Source organism: Acanthochromis polyacanthus, chromosome 5 (genome assembly GCF_021347895.1).
Source record: "Acanthochromis polyacanthus isolate Apoly-LR-REF ecotype Palm Island chromosome 5, KAUST_Apoly_ChrSc, whole genome shotgun sequence".
In the NCBI taxonomy this organism is placed as follows: Eukaryota; Metazoa; Chordata; class Actinopteri; family Pomacentridae; genus Acanthochromis; species Acanthochromis polyacanthus.
Genome location: NC_067117.1, coordinates 8,754,902 through 8,771,784, shown reverse-complemented (window position 1 = coordinate 8,771,784; position 16,883 = coordinate 8,754,902). Strand labels below are relative to the sequence as shown.

The following is a 16,883-nucleotide window of genomic DNA, read 5'->3' as shown; positions in this document are numbered from 1 at the left end:
TGTTCTAAAGGCTCATCTTGATAGTAACTGAAGGTGTCTCTGTGGTACTCACGGCCCCCTTTTTTAAATGTGTTTTTATGTTGTTCATGTGGCATCAGCTGTTACGTACCTTTGAAAAACGTTACAGTGTCAGGTATTTCAGGGCAACTCACAGGATTTATGAGTTATTTATCCTCCACGTCACAAAACCGAGGCTACAAGACAAAATAAAGAAGAGGCGCCTTCAGGAAGCGTAACGAAGTGATTCTGACATCGCTATGCTTTCGATGAACAAGACGCTGGAGAGAGGAGGAGGAGGAGGAGGAGGAGGAGGAGGAAGGCACCAAACTTATGGAGGAAAAAAAGTTTTCACGCTTTTTTTGGGTTCCGTTCAGCACGTGGGGAAAGGAGTGGTCTGGGACTGGAATAATGGAACCTGGGAGACAAAATGGGAGGGAAACGGAGCTCAGATTTCAGCCTGACAGGGGGTAAGGGGCCGGACTGATATTTGGAAATATACGAAGATTCATTGAAGGCAACGGGGACATAAAACTAGAGCGTCTGGCCTGAAGCGGTCGGTGCTGCGTTTCTGCTGCAGGTCCGGGTCCTGCCACTGGATTCTCCCATAGTTTTTTTTTCTTTTTTTCTTTTTTTTTGGGAAGGGTGAATGTCGAATGGTCCGGCTTTTTGTAACTGGGGACACAAACACTAAATCCTGAGAGAAGCTTCTGCTCCCTTCGCACCCTTCTTTCTCCTCCAAGGGCCCTGCATGTCTAATATTTAGACATGTTCAGCTTTATGGATTCCAGGACTGTACTGCTACTTGTAGCAACCCAAGTTTGTCTATTAGCCGTTGTGAGATGTCAGGAGGAGGACGACCGTAAGTGACACTTCTATTTCTCTGACGAAGAAGCTCAAACTTTATCGAAAAGTGCAAACAGAGATCAGAGATTCTTCTCCTTGTCAGATTATTCTGAAATATGTTATCTTAGTGCACAAGATCCGAGTTTTAAATACCTTTGAGCTTGGTGTGGTGCTTGGAGTAATTTGGCTCGCAACTTTTACGCACAGAAAGTTCCCGATTGTTTGGATGCTCTGTTGCGCAAAAAGTTAAATGAGTGATGATAGTTATAGACTTTGTGTCTGGCAAGAATTCTGATACGTCTGTATTTGCAAGGTGTGATTAAAAACTCAGTTATATCAGAGTTACGGCGTGCGTAAGGGTGATGAAATGGATGGAGAGGGACGTTTACGCGAAATAACGCGCACAAAAGCTGGAGTTGTTTGATTATTTGCTTCTGTGGAGTTATTCTTTATTTACTTTGCCTTGTTATCAGCAATATCTTTTAGTTTTCTTGTAAGTTATCGCTCATCTATAGTTTAAAAACTCAAAATCATAATAAGGGGATTTTGCTACTCTGCACTGAACTCAGCTGAGTGCTTTACCTCCCCCTTCTTTCTTCAGGTTGAACGGCCTGACACCTGTGGGTGCTTTAGGGGCCTTGACAGACTCTCCTTTTAACTGCAGATTCACTTAATATAGGGGTGCGAGGGGGAGGGGATGGGTAAAAAGTGAAAGGTGGTCAGGCTCAAGGGCCTTTGGTGAAAAAATGTTCACATTCCATTGCTGTCAGAGGGCATCCAGGCGAATCCTGGCTTGTTGAGGCGGAAAGGTGGTCTAATAACTAAACTTTCCATTCAAAAGGGTTTTTATTTTGATATCCTTTCCAATAGAATTCAATCAGACCTTACATTATTCCTCCTACCTGCAGACTTTTCACTTTCTCTCTTTTTTAAATTAAACTGGAGCGGAATTATCCATCAGTGTTATTGATTTTAGTATCCACAAGAGACATTAGAGAGTGAAGGTGCGCCAGCAGATTTGGGGCCAGAAATAATGTTCCATATGATTTCAGGGTTTCCATCTGCTTAAAAGATTACCCATAAGCTGTGACAGTCAGCCCAGAGAGAGACAGAGCCAGGGTGCAAGAGAGAGGTGACTGGAAAAATATGAGAGAGATTTTATTATTACAAATCTAAGACGTGCAGTTTTCTCACTATACAACAAATGAAGCTCACTAACCGTTTAAAGCAAAGAATAGGTTTATGTTCCAAGAATAAAGGGGAAAAGGAGGGGGGAATAGTCATGCCAAAGCAGTTGCCAGTCTCGGGTTACTCTTTCAGAGACGTTGGTCCCTGGATATAATGCAGGCCCTTCTTTTCTAACTGTAGGCAGAATTTTCTTTTGGGGGAGACACTAAAACGGTAAAGAGGTCCGATTGTGACCTCAGCACAGGACAGGTCCTTCACAGGGGAAAGATGGGGAAAGATCAGGTCTTTAAACTCTGAGGCCACTGACTGACTGTTCATGTAGACAACATTAAACTAATCAGACACAAGTAGAAGCAGGATCAAGGCCTAACAGCTACAAAAAAGTGTAAACAGAGTTGACTCTAATGACTTCGAAGTACACCTGGGTTCACTTTACAATTTTCATTGTTCACTTCACTCCCATGGAAAACAGTGTGGCTGCCAACACATGGGAGAGGAGACTTGCAAATTATCCTCAGTGACGAAAAACCAGCTTTCTATCAGTTCTCCAGCAGATAGAGGAGCCCTTGTTTCAGAAATCCCATATCAGGAGAATCTTTCATATTCGAGCCAGTGAAAGGACAGGTGCAGGCCTTTGATAGCACATGCAACCCTGTAAAACTAAATGTCAAATCCACAAGGTATGTGCATGAAAGCTTTTTTTTTCTCCCTGGCATGCTTGAACTGGCATCTGACAGAGCTATGGCTTCCAGATGGGGTTTAAAATGTGCCCCATGTTTATACAAGGCAATAGTTTGTGAATTGCCCACTCTGTCCCTTTCCAGAAAGACCTCATTCATTGCTGCTGAGGTCCGTCAGGTTACCTAGACTTAAGCAGCTCTCAAAGGTAAATATAGCTACTGTACTTGCTCCTTCTCCTCTCACCCTTTCAGCAGTCTGCACCCTGAGGCCTTTCTTTTGGTGCAGCAACCACTTTCACCCATCAGCACAGGTTCAGTGACTCCAATCAGAGCATTTCTTTCAGCAGGTGTTGGTCCCGCTGTTGACGACTAAGAAAGTCGCCAGACTGTAAAATTAATGAAAATATTGGTAATCACCAATGTCTAATGTCAAATTACTTTGAGTGGGTGTCATTAAGGTCATGTACAGTAGCTGTATTAAAACATGCTCCACCTCCATCACGTTCCCCTGTGCTCTCTTTGCCAAGCTGTGGTCCAGGAGGGAAAAAAAGTAAGATTTCAACTTACTGAATGCAAAGTCTGTCTCCCTTTTGCAGTCAATTAGAGTTCCTCCTGCGATGTAAACTAGCCCCTATATTTAAGTTCTCGAGGAATTCAGCCACATGGTCTCCAGCTCCTGTGAAGTTCTTGGAGGTTTCCTGCAAGTCTTCCTCAGGTTCACTGTGATTCTCTGATGCCACACTGCCACCTTGTGGTGAGCTGAGAGGTTGCATGTGTCAAGTCAATTACCAGACCTAGTGATGGCTATTTTTAAATGTAACAAGCAATGAATGTGCAACAGCTGGACTCGAACAGGGGATGTTGCAGTTTTCATTAACAAGAGATGCATCAATTAGTCAATTAATCTGCTAGTTGACCAAAATGGAATCGACTGCTATTCTGGTAATCAATAAAATATTGTTGACAGTTTTCAAACAACTTCACTCATGCAGCCTGTCAAATATGAGCACTTTGTACCTGTTGTATATGATAGTAAAATATATAAATAAATTGACTTTTACAGGGGGAAAAAATGAAAACTTTAATAATCAATCAAGAAAATCATTAGTAGAATAACTGATAATGTACTCTGTTCGTTGCACTCTTAAAGAAAATGCTGCATGGCCTTAGTTCTTGACAAAATGGTTTGATTTGTAAAAAATGTGTTGATAAGAACAGATCAGCACTATCAGTTATCAACAGTTATTACCGGTAAAGAGACAGGTGTCTTGGCTAACTCTGTTGGTAAGAATCTGTCAATCTGAGTCAAAAATAGTCTATATAAGTCATCTCAGTGAGGTATCAAGCAAGAAAGCCTTTTTTTGGCTTAATTTTATGTTTCGACATGTGCTGTGTGCACCATGTTTTTGTATCACCACTTTGTACTTCATGTGTGTTTCGCAGCTCAACTGAACTTCAATTTATGATCTGCTTCATATCTTAAAGACATGTAATAATTCACAGTAAATGCAAGTTGTTGTCTGTGAGTTACACATTACAGAGACTGTTTTTCAAATCTGATGCATAATCTCCTTTTCCCCTCTACTGCCTGTACCTCTCTGTGTCCCTGACTGTGGTCTCACACACAGAGGAGGATGCTTTTAGCTGTTTACAAGATGGACAGCGTTATAGCGACAAGGACGTATGGAAACCAGAGCCTTGTCGCATCTGTGTGTGTGACACTGGAACCGTCCTGTGTGATGAAATTGTCTGCGAGGAGCTAAAAGACTGCCCCAAACCTGAAATCCCATTCGGAGAGTGTTGCCCCATCTGCGCTGCTGACCAGTCTCCACCCATTGGTTGTAATTTATTTATCTCACACCTTCTCATAAATAAATTACCGTACAGGATCATATTGTTTACTTTGGGGAGAAAATAACACATTTTGGTATAATCAAAGGTTGGCCAGTTGCTCTTCTGTCCCTTTAATGTATTAATCAGGCTTATAGTGTGTGTCAGCCTTTGATTTGGATACAGTTTTCTATCCCCAAAGCAAACAAATGATAAGAAATAACAACAGTGACACATCTGACAAGATTTCGGTGAAATGCTACCTCACCGTCATTTTTCCATAGCTGGCTCACCTTGGCCCCATCTTGTTTGAATACTCTCTCCTTCTCTGAGTATCATGAAAACATGTGGGAGTCATTAAGGAAATACCTCAGTCAAGCAGACACGGCCTCACATTTCTACTCTATATCCTCTCTGTGGATTTCTGCAGATCTGATGGCAAGAAAATACCGTGACACTACAGAGAGAGTTCAGGCTGTTTGAAGGAGCTATGTGACACATTTAAGTGCCCCTGCTTCCTGATAAACAGTGACCCCAAAGTCCAAACACAGTTGGTTCAGCTTTGTAAATATACATAAAGTCAACTGAGGAGCATTGACGAAATCGGAAGTGTCACTGTTTGGCAATGCATGCCTATGGATTAAAATGCTTTATAATGTATTTATCTTTCATTTCAAAACAAAATGAAGTGCTTAGTAAGACGTATGTATCGCATATACAATAATTTAAAGTTATCAGCTGCATAAAAACAGGGCTGGCTATCTAAACTTAGTGCTGCCTGACATGGATCCAGACTACCGACTGTCAAAAACCACCAAATTCTATAATTCCAAGGCACATCTGACAGATTTGTAATGTTAATTTTGATAGTTCCTGATTTAAATTAGATTTTGCCAACTCTGTGCTATTTTAAAGGGATAAATTCCTTGTACAAGCACTTGTATTTAGACAACATTTAACATTTGAGAAGTGTGGCTTATTCTGTTCAGTGAAAAAAAATGTGTTGTTAAATACAGTGTTAAAAGGGATTATTTTGCACAACCTGGTTGACTAATAATATACATAGTCATACTATATCCCAGCCCTACCTAAAAATACCTTAAAACTGCAACATTGCTACTTTAACATTGCTAAAAGTATAGCTGCTTTTAAGCTGCAGAAGAGAAATAATAAGCCTAAAATACTTTTTGAAAGTCCTGGCCTACAGCACATAAGATTTAGTGTTTCAATAGAAATATGTACTTTGCAATTCCAATTTCTTTGCTTTCTGCCATTTCCCTTTTAACTGCAGCTGCTATGCTTTTCCTCTGAGCTCTTACTGTGAGATGGCGAGTCAACCAGCACTTTGTCAATCCTAATGGGCTTTCTGTGTACCAAAAAGATGATTCGGTGGTGGTCTTCAGGGTAGCTGAATTTAGGAGAGAACAATTGGCTTCCAGCACAAATAGACATTCTTGACTTCTGGGAAATACTGTATAACCCACATGGATTGTTTCTGTGTAATCTCTTCACTAACTGTGATCTGTTTTTCCCCTTTTACCCTGGTGGAACACAAAACAGGAGTACCTGGAGCTAAGGTGAGACATTCCCCGAGTCTATCTGTCTGAGGATGTGTGTGTGCAATTACAATTACAACTGTATCACTCCCAGACTCCTATCAGGGCTGCAGTAGGGCTCTGCAGTCTATGGATTTAGATGAGACTTTGAAGAGTTTTTCCAGATGGATGATAGTTATTTCCTGTTCACACTGCTTCTCATATTTGAGTGCCCAATGGTACTGCAGGGGATATTTTGTAATGTGACCAGTTCCCTGATAAAACTGCAAATTTTCCATGAAAAATGGTGTCTTAGGGGCAGCTGTTCAAAATATGGTTGAGCAAAGACAGGGAATAAAAAAATGTTTTCTTAGCCCTCATCTTAATTGCTGTTTTTATGCTCTATTTTTCCTTTATCAGGGTCAGAAGGGCGAACCCGGAGACATTACAGATGTAAGTTGACACCACACAGCACTAGAAATACAACTTACTGTTATTTTCACAAGGAAACGCTTGTTAGTTTGTTGTTGTTAGTTAAATATTAGGGGTCAGAGATCTTTTTCAGCCACACATAAATCATTTACCATTTTTATTGGTAGCCTGTGCAGGAAGAAGTATTCAAGTAAAAGTTCTACATTGAAAATGTCACTTGAGAAACACAAAACTGGCCATTCTGAGTGTTACACGTATTATTATTAAATTATCACTGATGCAGTTTTGTGTAATTAGCATTTTTCTGCTAATTTAATTACTTTATGTACTGTTGGACAGTCCAATCTGTCCAGTTTGTCATATGCAATTATTTGCAAAAATGATTTTCTGTTTGTAAAATCTTAATTTGAAGGGACATTAATAAGCTTTCAAATGTCAAATGGTCAAAAGGAGAAAGCATATTTCCCTCTGGAATGTAGTGCATTAAAAGCACAGGTGCATAACATGGAAATATTGAAGTACAAGTACCTCAAATCTGTTCTAGTGTACAGTCCTTGAGTTAATGTTCCGAGTTACATTCCACCACTGTTGTTTCTGTAGCATGTCATCCCTGGCTGGGGATGTGTGTAGGAAGCTTTAGTTTGCATTATGAAACAACTGAAGCTTTTAAAAGAGAGAAGGACTAAGAAAGCGAGAAAGACGAGAGAGACCTGCTAACCCACCCGGTCAGGAAGACGGCCAAGCACAATAAGGACTCCATACAATCCTCCATAAAGATCGTCATGGGCCATTGGAGATTCTGAGGGTTAAAGAGAGAGAAAAGGAGTAAATTCCCTGCTGCTGCTGCTGCTGCTGCACCTGGAAATGCTTTACCCCTCCGAGGGAATACAAGTTCATTGCAGGAAATAAGAAGGCATTGTTTATTGTATGTTTCTTATAATGCTTCGCCCGGAGAGATTAGCAATTAACAAGTCTGCTCTGATGGGAGCGAGATAATGTTTCCCTAAACCTCTCATGCGCAAATACATCTGGTACATGTCAGCATTAGTAGAGGGCCTCCAGATTAAAGATAGTGTTCTATGCAAGATAATTGACATTGCTTGTTTTCTTTCCTTGTGCTTAACCAGGTTGTAGGACCAAGAGGACCAGCTGGCCCAATGGTATGCACCTATTTCTGCATTTTACATAATTACTTCTCTTGCAGGGCTTATATAGCTTGCAGTGTGTTGAGAGTTTGCACTGTTCATCATTTTTTTCACACTAGAAAGAGTTTGAGTAACCATATAGATACTAAATTTAATTTCCACTCTCTGGGACACGAAATGGAAAGTGATCTGACATAACAGTAGCAGAGTTACAAAAGCTACAGCTGTTTCCTTAGCTCACATGAACTCAGGTAACACCTGAAGGTGCTGACTGCTTCCCCATCTCCTGTTCACCCAGGGCCCACCAGGAGAGCAAGGACCCCGTGGAGCAAGAGGAGACAAAGGAGAGAAGGTCAGTTTGACATGTAAAAGTAAGAAAAAAAAAATCAACCTCCCGACAAAACTTTGGATTTTCTCACCCTGTTGCTAAAAGAACGAGACCCTCCCTTAAGAAGACACACAGTATGTCCTATCGAATCCAGTAGCTTTAGGTCTAGGAGGGTGGGTTGGGGGGGATCTGTTATAGCTTGCAGGTTTGCAGAATGGTGGCCTTTCATTGAGCAGCTCAGTCTAAGTAGTCATGTGTCATTTCCATTAGGCTGTGTGGTCTGGGTTGTTTAACAGATGTGAGGCTGTCGGAGACTCATAATGTAAACCTCAGCTTCTCTCAGGGGCCTCACAGTCAGTCGGTGTGGGAAATGAGCATCGCCGCACTCGTCGAGCTTTGATCATCTCATTAATGTAACAACACTTGGATGTGATAATGGCTGCAGGCGAGGAGTTTATGTCGTGTAGTCAGCTTGTTTATGTAGATTTAAGCACAAGGTGGACTGAATTTTGGCTAGCAGAAGTTAAGCAGCGCTATAGGTGTTGAGCGCATTCTCTGTTTGGGATTCTCTTGCAGGGTAGTTTGTCACTACATGCTCAGAGGTATGTCTGGTAGCCTAATTTGGCCTGATAAATCATCTGCACACACTTAAACCTGTAAAACAAAATTATATAGTTTGGTTTGAATAGTGTATTTAGCCACAGTGTGAGTATTCTTTACACTTTTAAAAAAGTTTTAGATGTTTTTCAGTTCAGTAGGACATACATTGGTTGTTATGGATGATATTTTGATAGCAGCAGGTGAGGTGTAGTCAAGTTCTCTCATGTAAACTGTCAGTACAGTTTGGAGAAAGCTCAACTGAGCAGCAGACTTCTGTCAGCAGTATCTGACTAATGCTGTCCTGTGGTGTTTCGTCTGCCAGTAACTGGGAAATGATTTATCCAAAGTGCTCCTAAGCTCAAATACTGGCACATACAGCAGGCCTATAATTAATAAATGTTCAGCTGTATTTTCTGCACTTACACATGCTTAGGAAACTGTTGTAGCAAGGTATTTGTAGCTGATTTAGCAATGAAGACACAACAAAATAGGTTATCCAAAGTAGCTATTCAACACAATGCAGATGCAAAAATATCTGCTTATCAACAGAAATATTCTTTGATTAACTTTTAAATTTGAATATATTTTAAGTATAAATTGTTGATTGGACAAAAAAGTCATTTGAGACATTTTGTAAACCAAGAGATGAATAAAATAAAGAATATTATCTGAAGGATTATAAATAATGAAAATAACTGTTAGTTGCTCCCTATAATTAAACATTCGCTATTAGTCCTTTCAAAGGACATGTACTCATTATGAACCATGCTTAGACCATGGTCTTGTCTTTTTTTATAGATTTTTGAATTGATTTTAACTTTATATGTCATTTCAGGGAAGTTCTGGTCCCCGCGGCAGAGATGGTGAGCCTGGCACCCCTGGAAACCCTGGACCCCCTGGACCTCCAGGACCTAATGGACCCCCTGGCCTTGGTGGAGTAAGTATCCCAAGACTAGCAGGGGTGGTGGGAGACCATTCACTGCAGTCGTCTGAGCTGACAGGACCAAGAATGGTCTCACTTTGACTGGTTGGAGGAATCAGAAGGAGGGGTGAAATGGAGCAAAGAAAGAATCCCACGGCACAAAAGATGTGGGAAATTTCTGGCTTTTGGAAGCAAGCAGAAAGACAAGAGTGAGTGGATGCAGAGAGAAAGAATAGATCGAATGCCTCTCATTCTTTGTAGGGAGAAAGAAGGGAGGAGGTGGGCTGGGGGAAAGGGAGGGGAGGTGGAAAGGCAAGAGGTAGTGTGGGAGGGGAAGGGAAGGAGCTTTTTCTGTGTGGGGGGCACATAGTCTTTGTCAAAAGTGTTCACATGCCCTCTGTCTCTCCTCTGTCTGCATCAGGAGTCGCATAATAAGCTCTGCTGCAGACAATCTATTAAAAGTGGACTGTCTCTCCTGCCAAAGTGACACAGCATCCTCCAAACTCTACAATTCAATGACACCACATTTGCCTTCCAAGATAAATACTTAGTTTGCAACAGCCAAAGCTCGGTTTGCAATTTGAATTTTTTTTTGGCCTGTCATACATTTGTCAGTCGACTCCAACTAAACGCTTAACCCAGCAGTCAGTGGGAGAGTTTGACAGTGCAGCAGATGACCTCAAAGCCTTAATTTCACTAAAATGTTACAAAAGTACAGAAGACAACCCTTTTTTTTATCATGTAAGTGCGAATGATGTTTTGTCTTTTGCCTTTTGCAGAACTTTGCTGCTCAGATGGCTGGTGGTTTCGACGAGAAGGCAGGCGGCGCACAGATGGGCGTGATGCAAGGACCAATGGTGAGCAAGTGATGATGAGAGCTGCTGCCACCCCTGTGTTCTTTTTACAGTCGGCCACGTTTAATCTGCAAAGATGCTACAGTTTTGGAAACAAGGCAAAGATCACAGAGAGGCTTAAAGACTTCTTCCAGCTGAAGACCTGGGTTAAAGATCTGCATCAGACAGCATCTGCTCTACATCTCTGCAGTGGCATTTTTGGTAGCTGATCTTGAACTTTAACTATTATGGATGGACTTCACCACCTTCACTACATCAACTAGATATATGAAAGTTATGAGATGAAAACAGTAACATCAGTCCTAATCAGGAATTAGATATCGATGTAGGATTGAAACTCTTCAAAGACTGCAAGAAGCAATGAAGAAGACCTGCTTCAAGACACAGTCAGTAATACATAGTATCAGCTGTGTATTTTCACAGTTTTCCGTTAAGGGTTTTGGGATAAAATTAGGAGATAAAGTGTGCACTTTCCCCAGTGCTGGAGGAACGACACTGCAGCACTCTCAGGCTTGATGGAAAATAAACACCTCACACGGAGTAAAGAGCGGTAATTTTATAAACTGAGGAAACAGCCATCGATCGTCATTATGTTTCAAGCTCATGAAAAACCGCTGCTGCCATGGGTTGGCTGGCATGGAAGCCTTCCTGCGATGGAGTGGAGAGCGCTCTGGGAGCTATTTTGGTTTCGAGAGCCACAGAGCAGCTTGGCAGTGTCTCAGCCCCACCAGAGGTTTGAGACGCCAGGAGAGGAGAGAGGAGAGAGGAGGGGGCGACTGGAGTTGATCAGATCCCCACAGTTAGAATCAGCCTCCTACTGACTGTCCTACCACATGTCTGTCTGTGAGCTCACCACAGTACTGGGCCCTTTTGAAGCCAGCCCACGTTGACTTTGGCAGTTGCCAGTCTGCTGGAGGAGAGAGCAGTGAAAGAACAAACTGGACTGATGTTAAATCACAAGTCAAGCATATAACCCCTTATACACTTTGTGCCCCAGCTTATATCCTGCACCTACAAACACACATTCTAATGCTCTGAAGATATAGAGCCCCATTGATATGTTTCTACCCACTGTGGTGAAGGCATCCCACCTTTACTGAATGGTGACTTTCATTCGATTCTGAGGACCACTGTGCCGTGCTGCGACATTTTCTTTGGCATCGATCCCAGATTTTTTTTCAATGAAGGTTCGTGAAAGTGAGACTGCTGAAAGGAATATGTTTTTTATCCAGGAGAACAGCTGTCACAAATAAGCCGAATCGAGGACATTTCTTTTTGAAGAGGAGTCGTGGAAACTTTATTGACATCAACTCCCTGCAGCCCATCTTTCCTTAAATAGCTGATTTTCTCTGTATGTGTGTCTGTGAGTCTGGAAGAAAGGAATAGGGATTTGGCTCATCACTTCCACAAAATGTGATTTCCTCTTGTTGATCGTTGATGCATGAAGTTGAAGTAGAAATTACTTTGGCGCATGACTCGGCCAGAGGCGATCACAGAGAAGATTAAGATTCAGTCTGAGAGTTTGCCCTTGAACAGCCCTCACCTTTTGAGTTAATGTCCAAAAAGTCACATATTTTCAATGAAAAAGTTCTCGAAACAAAAAGAGTTCAGCACTATTTTGTTTTTGTCTTGTGGTGTAGCAAGTCATGTAGAGTTCAGTGTTTCCTCTTAAGAGAACAACTCTACACCTGATGACCTTTGAACTACAGAAACACACAGCAGGTGGGAGAAATAGCTGAGCAAATATGAAGGGTGGGGGGAAAAGAAGGCAAAAGACGAATAGAAAGGAAGAGAAAATCTAAATGCCACTGAGGAATTTCAAACGATTTATGGTTTTGACAAGTAGAGCTGTTGAGTATTATGTTGCTTTGGGGCAAAGCAGGTGATACGTTTTTATAGCTTCGGACTAAACTCAAGTGGATGAAAGTGCAGGTTTTCTCTTTAACACTCTTACACAGAACTGAAAAATGTTAAAGCATTATTGTGCTCGAGTGTGATTTATTTGTTTGTGGAGTGTGTATTGGTGGAGGATGGGATTAATCGTTCATTATCCTGATGTTGTGCGTTTGGTCTGTTTCCTTCCCCCCCAGGGCCCTATGGGACCCAGAGGACCACCTGGCCCCACCGGATCACCTGTAAGTACCTCCTGCACTGCCAAAAGAACACACAAGCCGGGCACACCTGGAGACGAGTTCCTGTGTTTGGCCACAGACAGGATACTTGCGGCTAAATCCCTTAATTGTAACATCCTTGATGCCGCGTACATGTGCCGCATTGTCTACTTCTTCTAGCATATTTAATTACAGTATTAACCTTAAAATGACCACTGACTTTGCAAACTTCAAGAAGGAAAGGAGGCAGTCACAGATAAATGTTTACCCTCGGCCCTCTTTTAACTGCGAGCGTCTGCTGTTTTCCGGAAGGCTCCGGGACTTTTTCCTGTGCCACAACCCAGACACACTGTAGAACACCTGACAATTACCTCATATACACCCTACTGAGCACACACCCACATTTACCACATTGGTGTGAAGAAGTTGTGTAATTTTGAATGGCAGTAGCTTATTATAAAGTCAATGTAGTCCTTATATATATATATATATATATATATATACACACACACACACACACATATATATAGTATATACATACACTACTGTTCAAAATTTTGAGGTCACCCAGGCCATTTCATGTTTTCCATGAAAACTCACATTTTTATTCATGTGCTAACATAACTGCACAAGGGTTTTCTAATCATTAATTAGCCTTTCAACACAATTAGCCAACACAATGTAGCATTAGAACACAAATGTTCCTCTGTACCCTATGTCGATATTTCATTAAAAATCAGCCGTTTCCAGCTACAATAGTCATTTACCACATTAACAATGTCTACACTGCATATATTATAGATAAATTGGTGTATAAATAATGGGTGGATAGATAGACAGATGTAATTATAATTTCTTAGATTATTTGATTAACTGTTTGGTTTCTAAAGTATCAGGAAATAGCACAAAAAGTCTGTCATCATATTCTAAAGCCCAACTTCTCATACTGAGATCACTTGTTTTATCAACTAACACCACAAAACCCAAATAGACACAGCTTACTGTCAGAGAATCTAAGGAACACTAGAAACTATTCACATGTCGGAAGCTGAAACCGGAGTATAATAGCCTTCAACAGCCATTTTTACATTTTTAAAGTTGATTATTGGAGTAGGTGATTCATTTTCTGTCAATCAGCTAAACATTTAATCTCTCGTAACATTTTATTTTTCTTCAGTTGGCCTCCTTTTTGCCACTTTGTAAAAAAGTTTTACTCTCCTCAGACAGTCTCTATCTTCTTTCTGCATCTCAGGGCCCACAAGGTTTCCAAGGCAACCCAGGAGAGGCTGGAGAGCCCGGACAATCTGTAAGTATCCCCCAGTGAGCGGCCCCTTCACATGGCTGATAATGCATGGTTTAATACATGCTCCATAGTCTCTCTCAGAGTTCTTTCACCTCCACTCTAGTCTGCTATAAGCCTCTGTTCTTTATGTCTGTTTCAAACTGCTATGTTCTCATAGCTGCTGGATTTTTTAAAGAATTGACATCGTCTATGAAAATGTCATTAGTAATAAAATGTATTAAAGTACAGCGAGCAAATAAGATAAATCAGATATAGTTCAGTCATATTTAATTCATTGTAAAATATCAATGTGGAGAATATAGTCACTGCTAATGTCTTGTATCTATTTTACATTTCTGTTAATGCTAAATAAACTTTATTTCCAACCACTAACTTCTACATATTTATCAAGTGAGCAGCCAGTTGTTATATTTCAACTTTAACAACCCTCTTCAGGAAATCTTTAGAGTGTCTGTTTCTCAATGTCAAATTCTGGGGCTGAAACTTGGCACGTAATGCTAGAAGCAGGTAGCTGAACTGACCGTCTGTTACTTTGTGAGAGGTGTATTTGTGATTTTCAAAAGTTTTCCTTCATCTTTTACCCATCCCTTCACTGACAGCCTCCAGTGTTTGTCGTACCTCTGCCGGTCCTTTATATTCATCCTCAAAAAGTTTCTCACCCTCTAATAGCTCAGAGAAGATTTGATTCCTTCCTTTATTCTCTGTTCTTACAATCCTCTGTTCTTTCCTCGTTGCCCAAGCCCTCACCCCTCCCCAGGCTTCCCAAAATCATTCTACCCGCCCTTCCCCGTCCTCCCCGTTCCCTCAGCAGGTGGACAAAGCGAGGTCTCCCCACTGCTGTGTTAATCTGCTCATGTGGAGTTCAGATAAGCAGACAGAACGTCTCTGAGATGCCCTCTCTTTAAAAATGTGCCAGCACATCATTATGTGTGATTAAAATCAAGCTTGCCTCAAAGAAAATAACTTGACAGTTGGAGCAGAGTCACAGTGTTGGCCAAGTGCGAAGTCCAGAGATAGTTTTGCCTTTTGAGATCACAATGGGTCAGAGATGCAAGTGAACCGAAAATGTTCAACAAGGTGCCTTTAACTAGCAAAATGATGCAAAGATTATAGAGAATAGAGGGGGAAATATATTGATTATGAGAGAAAGATCATTTAGATGGAAAACAATAGCAGGACAAACAGATGTGGAAGCAGAAATGAAGTGAGAAATGTATTTTTTTTTTTTTAAATGGCAGACATAATCTTTAATTCTGGACAAGAATACTGAAGAATTCACACCACATTTTGTAAGCTAATTTTTCTAGTTAATCCTGCTGACTTGGAGCTCTTTTCATTGAAATATGCTCTAATGACAAACTGTAATCCTGTTATTGTTGTTTAGGAATGTTTCTTTCAAATTTTTATTCAAAGAGCAGCCCAACTTGATTACCCGAGTTTAGTGTCTTTCAGATCCGAACAATAACATCAATTAAATCATTTTTGATTAACGTGAATCCTCGCTGTTTTTTTTAATGAGTGTATCAGTCAACATTATTAATGACAGCTTGTGTCGTTGACTGTCAAAGTTACGTAAACAGTTCAAAGGATAATTAAAATCATGTGTTGATGTGTGTCTGTGGTTTCTCTTTGTTTTCTGTCGGGACTGATTGTAAAGTTAAAAAGAGAGTCTAAGTTGTCACCATGAATTACCATTTAAAGTTTAAACTGTGTAACGTTGCCCTCTGTTGGTTGTGAATGAGAGTGTGTCTCACCTTAGCTTGTTTTTCTGTTCCTAACAGGGCCCCATGGGTCCCCGTGGCCCCTCTGGACCTCCTGGAAAACCTGGAGATGATGTAAGTGTGACTGTTGCAACTCATTAAAACAACAAATACATATTTTATAAGCTTAAACTCTGAAAAGGTAGAGGCATGATGAGTTTAGTTATTGTTCTCTTCTAGCTCATTTTCAGGGCCTTTGGTGTTTGAAAGAGTTACAGGATCTCATAGTGAACTTGGCTTTATGTGAAACAACAAGGATAGTCTCAAACATTTCTTGTTATGTTCAGTGACTTCACCTACAAAAATACTGTCATTGTCACAATTATTAGTACCACGTTATGATGCATTTCCCATCTGAGTTCTCTTTTAAACTAAAGAAGCTTCTACTCTGAGGTCTATCTTCTGAAATAAATGCACAAACTTTGGATTTGTGTTCTTTTTTTAATCTTCCCTCTGCTACAGTATTAATATAAACATACTAATATTACATGTGTCTTCACAATATTTGATTATTTAATATTTATTTTAAGATGAATAAAAAAAAAAGTCTTAGTTTGAAATTATATTTTTCTCTTTTGCGTGTTATAGGCTCTTGCAATCTCCAGTCAGCTCATCCTAACGTACTGCTGGATCATTTTGGATCCATAGCTCTGAAAGTTGTCAATGTCAGCATCTTGCTTGTCTTGCAAAACTACATGTGCTGTGTCTGCATTTCAGTTTTATACTGTTACTGCTGTACAGCCACAGAAAATACAGAAATAAACTCCAGGAGAGAGGCGGCACACTTATTTTACATTTTACTGTCTGTGGAACTTTTCTGCATGTGGGGACATCTTCTCTGCTGATATCACTGCACATTTAAACCTTTGGCAAAATCATTCAACTACATGCTGCGTGTCAATCTGCAGTTATAGTTTATTACACTTTGCATTGCAGTCAGTCAGACAGTAGCTACTTGCTAAAGCACCACATTGATGTTTGTTATTGTGATTAAATGCACAGTTCATGATGTGATATTAGAAGGATTTTAATGATTTTAGGATTTTCCATGTATTTCATGTAGGTGAGGAGGTGAGTCTCTGCTTATCAATTAAGTAGAATAGCACATGTTAAAATAATTTATATTGCTTTTTTCTACTATAATGAAAAAGATTGACAGTTTTACTGGGTAGACTTCAATTTGTAATTCAAACTTTTATCCACATGATGGCAGCAGACATGATATGACACACTGTGGCCACTGGGAGTGCTCATTCTAACAGCATTTACATGAAACTGCATCGAGCACATAGTTTTCTTTTTTCTGTTTTTACATTAGGAAAGGAAAGCTTGCAACATATTATTATATTAAT

General features: G+C 40.5%; 1 protein-coding gene across 1 annotated transcript in view; it reads left to right on the top strand.

Moving 5' to 3' along the window:
- Positions 1-356: 356 nt before the first annotated feature.
- col2a1b (collagen, type II, alpha 1b) overlaps positions 357-16,883 on the top strand; it is a 52,096-nt gene continuing 35,569 nt past the window's right edge. Inside the window, exons 1-11 of the mRNA XM_022208117.2 lie at positions 357-859; positions 4,340-4,549; positions 6,102-6,118; positions 6,497-6,529; positions 7,636-7,668; positions 7,952-8,005; positions 9,417-9,518; positions 10,283-10,360; positions 12,448-12,492; positions 13,721-13,774; positions 15,553-15,606. Coding sequence (XP_022063809.1) covers positions 766-859; positions 4,340-4,549; positions 6,102-6,118; positions 6,497-6,529; positions 7,636-7,668; positions 7,952-8,005; positions 9,417-9,518; positions 10,283-10,360; positions 12,448-12,492; positions 13,721-13,774; positions 15,553-15,606 — 774 coding nt within the window. The 5' untranslated portion in view covers positions 357-765. The remainder of the gene's footprint in view (positions 860-4,339; positions 4,550-6,101; positions 6,119-6,496; positions 6,530-7,635; positions 7,669-7,951; positions 8,006-9,416; positions 9,519-10,282; positions 10,361-12,447; positions 12,493-13,720; positions 13,775-15,552; positions 15,607-16,883) is intronic.